Below are 12,982 nucleotides of genomic sequence, written 5' to 3' on the forward strand. Positions count from 1 at the left end.
ACTGCAAACCAGGCTTCTGCTACGGTTGTACAAGGACCGAATGGCCCGTAGTATCAGGCCACCAATCCTGTACTCTTGGAGATCCCCCCACAGGACACCGTCAAATTCCATTTTGGTTGGCAAATTTCAATGAACTAGGGTTGTACGGTATACTGGCATTAGTATAGTACCGCGATACTAATGAATCGTATTCGGTACTATACCGCCTCTGAAAAGTACCTGCCCCCCCCCCCCCCGTCGTCGTCACGTCGTGACATTGCTGATTTACGAGCAGACGAGCAAGTTCGGCAGTGCACAATCACGGCGTACTTACAAGTAGACCGTGTGTAGACAGAAATGGGAGAATGGACGCATTTTGGCTTAAAAACTAATAATAAAGGTAAAGTTATAACACTGAAACGCCCACCGGTAGAGGTGTTTTAAGACATGGCTAGCTAGCTAGCGGCTAAAGCCCAGCCACAGTCTGCAGTGTTGTAGCTACTTCTAAATCACTAATCCTGGCCTCCATGGCGACAAATAAAGTAAGTTTCTTACAAGTATCATCCCTGCAGGACGAGGAATAGCTAAACATGTTTCACTACACACCGTAGCTCACCGGCATCAAAATGTAAACAAACGCCATTGGTGGATCCACACCTGACATCCATAGTAATGATATGTCAGGAGTAGTATCCAGTCGATACTACTATAACGTCGATATTTTTTGGCATCACAACATTTTCTTTCGTTTTTTAAAAATGTATATTATGTTTATAAACTCAGGAAATATGTCCCTGGACACATGAGGACTTTGAATATGACCAATGTATGATCCTGTATCTACTTGGTATCATCCAAAACTAATGTAAAGTATCCAAACAACAGAAGAATACATTTATTTACATTTTAACAGAAGTGTAGATAGAACATGTTAAAAGAGAAAGTAAGCAGATATTAACAGTAAATGAACAAGTAGATTAATCATTCATTTTCTACCACTTGTCCTTAATAATGTTGACAAAATAATAGAATGGAGAATGACACAATGTTACTGCATACATCAGCAGACTAAATTAGGAGCCTTTGTTTGCTTACTTGCTACTAAAAGAAAAGTTGTCTTGTATTTTCACTATTTTATTTAAGGATAAACTTGCAATAAGAAACATATGTTTAATGTACCGCAATATTTTGTGGTCCTGTCACGCCAAATTTCTTCCCCCTACAAAAACCTTCCCCCGCCCCCATTTACTTCCGGGGTCATTTCTTCTTACGATAGCACTTCGGCTTTGACTGCCCGTCGCTGGAAGGATATTTGTTTTTTTTATTTTTTATAATATAGCGTTAACAAAAACGTCTGTATTAATCGGACAAGTATTAATCGCACAAATTAACTTGAGGATATTCCTGACTGCACATTTGACTCGTGGACATATGCGGAAATGAATACCAGTGTACAATAAGTTAATTCATTATCAATCAACATTATCAAACTTTATTAAAACTACATTCATTCGTTAAATTCAGTTTTTCTTAGTTCTCTGTGTAAGTGATCTAAATTAAAATGACATTTATGTGAACTGAATGAAACTTTTTTTAGTTTCATTCGTTGTTTTTACGTCAGCACTCATGTTTCCCATAAATCGTGTTACTTTGGGAATGCATATGTGAACAAATACTCATTGCACATTTGACTACCGTACAGGACGGAGAATTAAACGATTTTTGATTCGTACGGGTCAACACTACTTCAGGGTTAATTTCTATCGCTGTCAATGACGTAAGAGGAAATGACATAAGTAAGAGGAAATGACGTAAGAGGAAAGGACCCCGGAAGTAAATGGGGGGGAAAGTTTTTGTAGGGGGAAGAAATTTGGCGTGACAGTCCCCTTTGTTTAGAAAAGTATCGAAATACCAATATTGTAGTACCGACAACACTACTCTGTACCCTTCAGTGCCCTCACAAGTGTGTAAACCTGGTCCAGTGTTCCACGACCAGGACGAAAACCGCATTGTACCTTCTGTAGCTGAAGTTCAACTAACGACCATCATTTTCCCCAAGGAGACTGGAGTGTGATCCCACTGAAGTTAAAAAACGTCCTCTTCTTAAAAAGTGGAACCGTCACCCTGGTCTGCAAATCCATAGATACTGTTACCCACTTCTTCACAATGTTGGTGAGATATTACGTCAATCATCTAAATAATTTGTTTAATTAGTAAAGAAAATAGTTGCACAACACACACACACATTCTGATATTTGCTATTGCTATGGTGACCGAACACTAATGAAAGCAGAAAAGAGGGCGCTGGGGGTGTGGAACTTTACTGGGAGGGCTGACATCAACACCCTCATCCCTCCATCCATCAATTTCCTACCGCTTGTCCCTCTCGGGGTCGCGGGGGGCTGGAGCCTATCTCAACTACACTCAGGCGGAAGGCGGGGTACACCCTGGACAAGTCGCCAGCTCAACACAGGGCCAACACAGACAACATTTATAACAACTTTTATACTTGAAATTTTTTGTGAGTGTAGAAGAAAGTAAAGCCGAGTAGTAACTTCAGAGATGATGAATTATTTAAATCTTTACAAAATAATTTTTCATAAGTGTATAAATCCACTATCACGTTTCAATATTTTTTCATGAAAGCTTACAATTTCGGTAATTTTATGAAAAGAGTCGTAATTTTACTCGACAAAAGTCACAATTTTATAAGAAAACTTAAAAATGTTGGCAATACTAAAATAACAATCGGAATTTTACTTGGCAAAATAATGACAAAAGTGATCTTACTCAAATTGTCACTATTTTACAAGAACAACAAATAAATTGGAAATACTGTGATGAAAGTCAGAATTTTATATGACAAATGTCACCATTTTGCATTAAAAAGTAATTGTGTATAAAAAAAAGTTATAATTTTACGAGAAATTATTGTAATATTCCAGAAACAGTAAGAATATGAGAAATTGTTCCCAATTTTATAAGAAAAAAGTGGACACATTGTGAGAAAAAAACTGCTTTTATTTTTTTTTTTTGTTGATTTTTTTGTTTGTGTTTTTTTTTTAATCTTCATTATTTACTTTAAGTTATTACAGTATGTCTCTCTCTATATATATATTTATTTTATTTAATTTGGCCAAAGGGGGCGCATTTCAATTTCTTACACACACTTGTTATTTCATATGTTGACCAGAGAGGGAGCACTATTTAAACTGACACAGTCAATTTGAAAAATCCCTCCTTTTTGATAGATGTCACCACCAGGGGTGCAAATGAGACATTCTGTATTAGATGCAATGGTTTTCCGTAGTGGGACCATGATTTATGTCCTAACTTGTTCAACGGTCCTCATATGGAAGGTACTTTTCTTTGTTGGTGTCTCAAGAAGGGTAGAAATACAAGAATACACACACACACACAAATGGCAAACACAATAAATCAATGGGGATCTTGTTGATCTTTAATGGCACGACCTCAATAAACACTCCTGAAAACATATATATATTTTTTTGGTTTTGAGAACAAAAACAATTAAATCTCCTTACAGCGCCTAAATAAAACACACGCATACGCACGCGCACACACATGCTGTGAACACGCACAAACAAATTCACACATTTTGAATACAGCAAGGAAAAGTTGTCATATTTACTTTTTTTTTTGCGGTACCATACGGCGGCCAAAACAGGAAGAAAAAAAAAGGACCGTTGTATTTCACAGTGAATGATACAGTATTTATATATCATACATACAGTAGTCACAGCTAAAAAAAATTGATATACAATAATGTAATACATTGAATAATAATAATATAATGCTTGGCTTCTTCATGAATGATCTGAAAAACAACACCTATGATAATAACAGGAACACACCCACACTTTATAAATAGAAGTTCAAATAGAGTTGATGCTTCAACACAAAAAACAAGAATAAATTCTCATAAAAATCAAAGATAATGTGCATAATATTCAAATTCATTACAAACTAGTCAGAAATAGTATTAAGGCCACAGAGAAAAGGGAGAGAATAATGGGAATAAGTCAGAATTTTACAGTACTTAAGTAGTGATATTGTAAAAAAAAAAAAAAAAAAGTACACAGTGAAGGCGCAAGAGTAAAATTCATCTTTTATGACTTTCGAAGCATAAACTTGAAATAACTGCTAGTCTTTGTGTGGGGATTTTACAATTCTATTCATAAAATTACGACTTTTTTAATGTAACAGTATGCCATTTTCTTGCAAAATGTAGTTTTTGTTCATCATTTATTCCATAAAGTTATTGCTAGTTTTTCTCGGAACATTTTAACTCAATTTATGTACCATGACCACTTTTAGCTTGAATTCCATACGGCTTTTTTCCTGTCATTTTAGGACTTTGACTGGATTTGTACTACGTTTTTTAAACGTATATACCCTACACATTTAGACTTGTCCCCTATATTTTAATGTTTTTGTTATATTTTTGCGACTAGACTCACGATCGAAATTATATACTGTACATCCATTACGACTTTAATTTTGTACCGCTGGAACTTTTCTGCCTATATTGTGAATTTTGTCCTCGTCTTTACGACTTTTGTTCGCAACAAAAACATTAACTTTTTTCTGGAAGCATTTCACCTTTTTTCTCCTAATCAACGCGTTTCGTTCATTGCAACTTTATTGTCGAAACATTTTGACTTTCTTTCTTGCAACGTTGACTTTTTTGTTGTAATCTTTATTCTCGTTACAACTTTAATTTAACAGCAATAAAACTTTTTTCTTGGTATTTAACACTCCGGCTTTAACACTCCTTCATAGATATGATTGTACTTGCAGTAATAAGGAGCATTGTTTAGTGATCAGAAAGCAATATTTTTTAAATTGTTAGTTATTTTTCATCATACTTAGATTAGTATGTACATTTTGATTGTAAAAAATATTTTGGCTGCTGAGAAAAAGACAAAAGAGTCGGAGAGACAATAACAATCGGGACTTTGAGGGCATCAGAAAGGAAATAGTGGCAAATAAAAAGGCCTTTGGTGTGCTGTTTGCTAATTATAGAGTCTCAAGGGAAGGGAGGGGCTTTGATGTAACTTTGACACAACAAGAGCACACCAAGAGAACTGCTTTGGTATTGCACTCTCACAGAAAGGGAAAAGGAAAACATGTTTTAATGTATTTAACAAATCAAACAATGTTGAGCTGTAATAGCACATTTCAGCCCAATGTTTATATTACAAAAATACCTTTGTGGAAAATATCTCCAAATGTACAACGTTGTTTTTTTTTTTTGCAAAGTCATGCTTCAACATGTACTAACATGAATAAGTATATAGTAGTAATAGTCGTAATAATAATATCCACTAGAAGGCGCTGTAGCCACACTTCCAATGCATAAACCTTTCACAAAGGGTGGAGTAGTTTGAAAAAAAAAAAGTTGTTAGGAGGAGGTGGGTTCTCGATGTGTGATGGAGGCGGGGGTCTGCTATGTCCTCAGAGGCTGCCTGCCAGAGACACGAAGAGACAGGGGGGGTGAGGTTGCTATGGTGACTGAACACTAATGAAAACAGAAAAGAGGGCGCTGGGGGTGTGGAGCTCTACCGGGAGGGCTGACAACACCCTCATCCCTCCATCCATCCATTTTCTTCCGCTTGTCCCTCTCGGGGTTGCGGGGGGCTGGAGCCTATCTCAACTGCACTCAGGCGGAAGGCGGGGTACACCCTGGACAAGTCACCAGCTCAACACAGGGCCAACACAGATAGACAACATTCACACTCACACACTAGGGCAAATTTAGTGTTGCCATTCAACCCATAAAAGCAGAATACTGTACAGTAGAACCTCTGTTGTCTTGGTTTGTTCACACAGAAATAGCCAGTGTCAAAACATCAGACAAGCTTCAGTGTACAAAGGTATTTTAGAGTTCTTCAGCCATAGAAGTGAAACAAATGGTAGAATGTCAAGTATTAACAAAACACATCAAAACATAGCATTCTTGAACTATTTCCCCCTAATAATATATATTCATATTCGTAATAGTACACATTCTTCTACCTTTACAGAAAACTATTCACTCACTTTTGACTTTTTTTCATTCTTACATATTTTTTAAATTTTATGTAATAATAATATCGTATTCACAAACTTCCATTGTTTTTTTATTTCTTACTTTTCCTTGTAACATTACTACAGTAGAATCTCAGCTTACTAACTCATTGGTTCCAAGACTGAGCTTGTGACTTAAAGCACTTGTATCTCAAATCAGCCCCGCACACTGAAATTAATTAAAATCAATATATTCCCTGCTTCAGTGATAAGTAATATGCAGAAAATATCCCTAATGGTACAAGAGTAAGACGTGATATTATGAAAGAAAAAAAAAAAAATTAAAACAAACAGTATTTAGTCATAATTTAAAATTTTATAAGTGATCTAATTAATATATATATATATATATATATATATATATATATATATATATATATATATATATATATATATATATATATATATACACACACACACATCTATCTATATCTATACATCTATATATATATACATCTATATATATATATATATATATATATATATATATATATATATATATATATATACATCTATATATATATATATATATATATATATATATATATATATATATATATATACATCTATATATATATATATATATATATATATATATATATATATATATATATATATATATATATATATATATATTCAGTTAGGTCCATAAATATTTGGACATTGACACAATTTTCAGTATTCCAGCTCTGTACTACACCACAATGGATTTGAAATGAAACAATCAAGATGTGCTTTAAGTGCAGACTTTGAGCTTTAATTTGAGGGTATTTACATCCAAATCAGGTGAACGGTATAGGAATTACAACACATTTTATATGTGCCTTCCACTTTTTAAGGGACTAAAAGTAATTGGAAAATTAATATAATCATAAATAAAATTGTTACTTTTTAATACTTTGTTGCAAATCCTTTGCAGTCAATGACAGCCTGAAGTGTGGAACCCATAGACATCACTAGACGCTGGATTTGGTCCCTGGTGATGCTCTGCCGGGCCTCCACTGCAGCTGTCTTCACTTCCTGCTTGTTCTTTGGGCATTTTCCCTTCAGTTTTGTCTTCAGCAGGTGAAATTCATGCTCAATGGGATTCAGGTGAGGTGATTGACTTGGCCATTGCAGAACATTCCGCTTTTTTGCCTTAAAAAACTATTTGGTTGCTTTCGCAGTATGCTTCGGGTCATTGTCCATCTGCATTGTGAAGCGCCGTCCAATGAGTTTTGAAGCATTTGGCTGAATATGAGCAGATAATATTGCCCCAAACACTTCAGAATTCATTCTGCTGCTTTTGTCAGCTGTCACATCATCAATAAATATAAGAGATCCAGTTCCACTGGCAGCCATGCATGCCACTACCACCACCTTGCTTCACTGATGAGGTGCTATGCTTTGGATCTTGAGCAGTTCCTTCCCTCCTCCATACTCTTCTCTTTCCATCATTCTGGTACAAGTTGATCTTTGTCTCATCTGTCCATAAGATGTTGCTCCAGAACTGTATAGGCTCTTTTAGATGTTTCTTGGCAAACTCTAATCTGGCCTTCCTGTTTTTGAGGCTCACCAATGGTTTACACCTTGTGATGAAACCTCTGTATTTCCTCTGGGGAAGTCTTCTCTTAATTGTTGACTTGGACACAGATACACCTACCTCTTTGAGAGTTTTCTTCATCTGGCCAACTGTTGTGAAGGGCTTTTTCTTGACAAGGGAAAGGATTTGTCTGTCATCCACCACACTTGTTTTCCGTGGTCTTCCAGGTCTTTTGGTGTTGCTGAGCTCAGCAGTGTGTTCTCTCTTTTTAAGAATGTACCAAACAGTTGATTTGGCCACACCTAATGTTTTTGCTATCTCTCTGATGGCTTTGTTTTGATTTTTCAGCCTAACGATGGCTTGCTTCACTGATAGTGACAGCTCTTTGGACTTCATATTGAGAGATGACTTCCCCACATTCCAAATGAATATACCACACTTGAAATGACATCTAGGCCTTTTATCTGCTCTTTGTAAATTAAATAAATGAAAAAAAAACAAGGGAATAACACACACCTGGCCAGCTGAGTAGCCAATTGTCCAATTACTTTTAAAAAGTGGAAGGCACATATAAAATGTGTTGTAATTCCTACACCGTTCACCTGATTTGGATGTAAATACCCTCAAATTAAAGCTCAAAGTCTGCACTTAAAGCACATCTTGATTGTTTCATTTCAAATCCATTGTGGTGTAGTACAGAGCTGGAATACTGAAAATTGTGTCAATGTCCAAATATTTATAGACCTAACTGTATGTATGTATATATCTATATATATATATATATATATATATATCTATATATATATATATATATATATATATATATATATATATATATATATATATATATATATATATATATATATATATAGATATATATATATATATATATATAGATAGATATATAGATATAGCTATATATATATATCATGAGAATAAAGTCTTACATCACATTATATTAACTGTTTCCTTGTTTTCTCACAAGTATTTTAAGTTAATATCACAACTAAATTTTGATAGAACTACAACTTATTCTCATAATAGTACCATTTGTTACTGGTAATATTACACTCCAACAAGTTTCCAACATAATTGTCTACAACTTCAACCAACCTACGACCAACAACAAACACCGAATGCTAAACGCTTTTTCTCGTCATATCACAGCTTTATTCTCATACCATTATGACTTTTTTTCTTAAAGATTAAAATATCTTTTTTTATAATATCCCAATTTCATTCACATAAATACTTATTTCAGTCTTGTGGCACAACAACTGTAATATTACAGCTATTTACTCATTGTATTACAACTCTATTCTCATACCATTATGACTGTTTTCTGGGATAATTGCATCTTGTTTCACTTTAATGACTTTTTTTTCACAATAGGACAACTTTTTTTTCTTGAAATATTCCTCAGCCATTAATATTCAACCTACAACATACACCCTAATGTCACACTAATTGCTGGGTTGCATTTGACGTCACGTCTGCTTTGCTTTGTTGCAGTTTAATGCACATGGAGGGCAAACAAGCTTGAGCCTAGCGATAAATGAAGTGGAAATCAAGTTTGTAAGTGAAGAGTTTGAGCTGATACTGCCTCTTTGCTGTGCTGTTCCAAGCGTTCAAATGGAGATATAGGAAATAACTTCAATAAGAAGTGGTTTATAAAGAGAACAAAGTTGGGAAAATTACGAAAACGGTGTCAGGGGAAATGGCCCCCAAACATGTCACTTTCATCTTGTAGCGTACAGTCGGACCATACTCGTGTCTGAAGTTAACACTTCGTGAAAGGTTTGTTTGAACATTGGATTTGTTTGACAAACTTTCTGTGATGCACTGAGGTTTATTCTGTACTACATAAGTAGTGTTCAAGAGCAAAACTAAGCATAAACTCAGGACAAGAGATCACATTAGTTTATGTTCTTTTATGTTACGTTATGGTTGCTAAGCCAAAATATGACTACCAAGACCTCTGACTGTGGATATAAGCTAAAGTCATGATAAGTCCATCCCTCCTTTTCTAAAACTAGGTGCATGTCTTTGGAGGTAGGAAGAAGCCCAGTACCTGGAGAGAACCCACACAGTCACGGGGAGAACATGCAAACTCCACACAAAAAGACCCAGAGCTAGTGATGAAGATTATGATTGTTGGTCCAATCTACCGGTAATGTATTTTTGTTGTCGATTTACATAGCAAAAACTAAAAGCTTGGTTGTTGTGCAGAAAAACAAAGGGCTTTATTCGACGTGGATGACCACGCTATAGCATCTTTGGTGCTATTCGTTAGCTTAAAGAAAATATCCTTGATAGTATTATTAAACTACATTATTAAATCTCTTGTAGGCTAAACAGTATACTGAATCTTGATATCGCTGGAAACCAAACATTGCTGAACAATAGAGGAATTAATATGAACTTTATACCATTAAAACAACTGCAGACATGAATTGTAGATGGCAGCCAAATAGTTGTACCAGGAATACAACTGCAAGAACTAATTTTTTTTCTCATTAGCATACAAATACAGCAAAACGGCAATCGTTCATGTCAATCAAATACATTACTTACGAAGAAGTCCAACATTGCCTTTCCCGGATAAATGCTTAATTGGTGGACCCTTCCAGATGTAAATACATGATGGGCCTCCAATCTTTTATACTTTAAATGTTTGTGAGTGTAGAAGGAAGTGAGGCCGAGTAGTAACTTCGGTGATGATGAATTATTTAAATGTTTAGAAAATTATTTTTCATAAAAGTGTATAAATCCACTCTATCACGTTTCAATATTTTTTCATGATAGCTTATATTTTGGCTATCAACCTTTCAAAATGTCAAAATCTGCATCGATGCATGTGAATAAACAGAAGCCTAATGGGACTCTTGCCCTCAACCTGAAACCCGGAAGTGCCTCTTGGTCACGTGATTGCAACCCAGCAATCTAAGTCGTCAGCCATCTTTGTTTTGTGTACTTACTACTAGAATACACTGTGGTCTCAAAATTTAAAGTTTGATGTTTTAGCACAGTTCTTGTTAAAGTGTGGACGCATTTTGAACCAGGTGAACTTTAGCAACTTTGCGCACATGTCAAATTGACAGCTATTGTACGGTTGATAACAAAGGACCCTAAAGAAGTAGTCTTGCTGCGTGCTATGTAGTGTTATGCTGCCTACCACAAGCCAAGTGAAAGAAGCCAGAGGGCAGCGGGAAGAGAAGAGGTGAAGGTGTGATGTTTACACCTTTGGTTGCTGTCTGTCACCATCAACGAGCAATAAAGTCGACACTTACCGACGGTTGGCTACTCGCGAACCCCAGCGTCAGTCCTCCTGGCTTCTCAGGGGACCAGAGAGGTCCAGTCGGCAACGCCCGTCACAGCTGGCCAAAGCCACCATCACACATCAGGAACCTAGAAACATTTAATGTTGTAATGTTACACGGGAAACGACAACATTTAAATAGTATACAGTATTGTACAAAAGAAACACTATTTTTTTTCACTTTTTTTTTTTGTAACAATTTTTTTCTGAAATAGTAGTAATAGTGTCAGGACTCAGGTGAGCGTTGCTCGCAACGTGACCCCAAGATGCAGAAGACAGCAGGAAAAAGTATATTGAATGACAAAAAGTAGTGCAACATGGAAGTGCACAGGGTAAATGCTAATCATCCATTCTTGAAAGCAAACAAAATCTTTACAATGAACCAGCACTGAAAGAGGGAACCAAGTGGAACTAAATACAACTAATTAGAGGTGTGCTAGCAGGACAAGGAACAGAAAGTAAAGGTGTTTCAAACACAGAGACCAAACAGGAAATACTAACAAAACAAGTGCACCAGGACAGGAAGTGATTCTAAACCCAGAAAAATAATAAACATAGTCCAAACTGTAATATGGGATCATGACAAATAGTGCAAGCAAGAAGTCTAAACATTGCAAAAAAATAGTTTTTAAAAAGCTGTAATGGTTTCGAGAGTCAAGTCATGAAGTTACGCAAAAAAGTTGTATCGGTGTGTCAAAAAAAAGCAACAATGTCAGACAGATGAAACCGTAAAGGTATGAGAATAAAGTCGTCACATTTCGAGAATAGAGCAGCAGTGTCAGAAGAAGGAAACCGGACTGGTAGTAATACTATAAGGGAAATTCCATGCTGCTGTGAAAATACAGTGGTTATATTATAAAGAAATAAGTAGCAATTTCAAAACAATAACATTTTAAGATTACGAGAATAAATTTGTAATATAATAGGAAAAACTTTATAACAATACAAAAAAAGCAATTTACAAGAAAATAATCAAATTCTAATATGAAAAAAAACAGTTATTGGTATATAAATTGAGTCACAATATGACAAATGGTATGAGATATGACATTACTTTTTCTTATATTATTTTCTACAACTATCATTTTTGTATCATGTTAGTTCAAATTATCCCATCTAATAATGTTAACATCTGTAGTTGCTTATTCTGGGAACATCGTCAATGATAGTAGTAGATAACAATATTTCTCCCATGACACTACTACAACAGTACTTAAAATATAATTTTTTTGGGATGAGAAAGATCTCCTTCTGTTGACGCGACACGGCTGGCCAAGTTAATGTCCCGTCGCGCGCTCAATCAAGGATGAGTGAATGAATGTGCCCTCCTTAGCGTAGCACCCTTATTTGTTCTGCCTGAGACGCTACCCGGAGGTTAAAGATCTGGTTGATCATTGAACATGTCGGTGCGCGTTTGCCAACGGTTTAGCGATTCCCTGGTTTAATGTGTCACATTCGAAAACGGGAAGCCAGGCGCATAATGTGAGATAGGTAAACACGTCTTGTTGGGGAATGTGGGAGGCGATTTGTTATCTTGTCAATGAGTAGTACATTTTTTTTTACCCTCGTAAGAATGAAAGTGGCAGTTGTAAGCCGGCATCAATAACTAGATACAAGGTAAAATGATGATCATTCAGTCTCAACTAGGTATTAGCATTAATAATTCTGTTTTTTTGTCTACTTTGGACTCATTGAGGTCAGACATCAAATGTTAAAGAATTTAATGTTGGAGAACATTACAACTTTTTTTAAGATCACAATGTCACAAATGCTTTTTTACACACCGCTCTGACTTTATACAGTGATATTGTGCCTTTTTACTGGAATATTACTGCTTAATTCCTCTGACATAAAGTATTATAGTACAGTAATATCACAACTTCATGTGCAAAAGATTATCCATTTTTTAATACCACGGCTTCATTCACATACCATTACAACTTTTTTGTAATATCAAGACGTCAATACGTGCAGTTATAAAATTAACAAGTCAAAATGATCTACCTTCTATACATGAGAATTTTGTGTTGTCAATCACACATTTTGTCTTAAAGAGGAACTGCACTTTTTGG

At 35.4% G+C, this 12,982-nt stretch overlaps 1 protein-coding gene across 4 annotated transcripts in view; it reads right to left on the reverse strand.

Annotated features, from left to right (window-relative positions):
- Window positions 1-3,417: 3,417 nt before the first annotated feature.
- LOC133661760 (RNA-binding protein with multiple splicing-like) overlaps window positions 3,418-12,982 on the reverse strand; it is a 93,499-nt gene continuing 83,934 nt past the window's right edge. For 3 of the 4 annotated variants that reach the window (XM_062065224.1, XM_062065223.1, XM_062065221.1), the window contains 2 exons: window positions 10,882-10,999; window positions 3,418-5,468 (listed from right to left, as the gene is read on the reverse strand). In XM_062065224.1, the coding sequence (XP_061921208.1) occupies window positions 10,963-10,999 (37 nt within the window). In that variant the 3' untranslated portion in view covers window positions 3,418-5,468; window positions 10,882-10,962. The remainder of the gene's footprint in view (window positions 5,469-10,881; window positions 11,000-12,982) is intronic. The other variant, XM_062065222.1, reaches the window with a different exon arrangement.

The sequence above is a fragment of the Entelurus aequoreus genome, linkage group LG12 (assembly GCF_033978785.1).
Source record: "Entelurus aequoreus isolate RoL-2023_Sb linkage group LG12, RoL_Eaeq_v1.1, whole genome shotgun sequence".
In the NCBI taxonomy this organism is placed as follows: Eukaryota; Metazoa; Chordata; class Actinopteri; order Syngnathiformes; family Syngnathidae; genus Entelurus; species Entelurus aequoreus.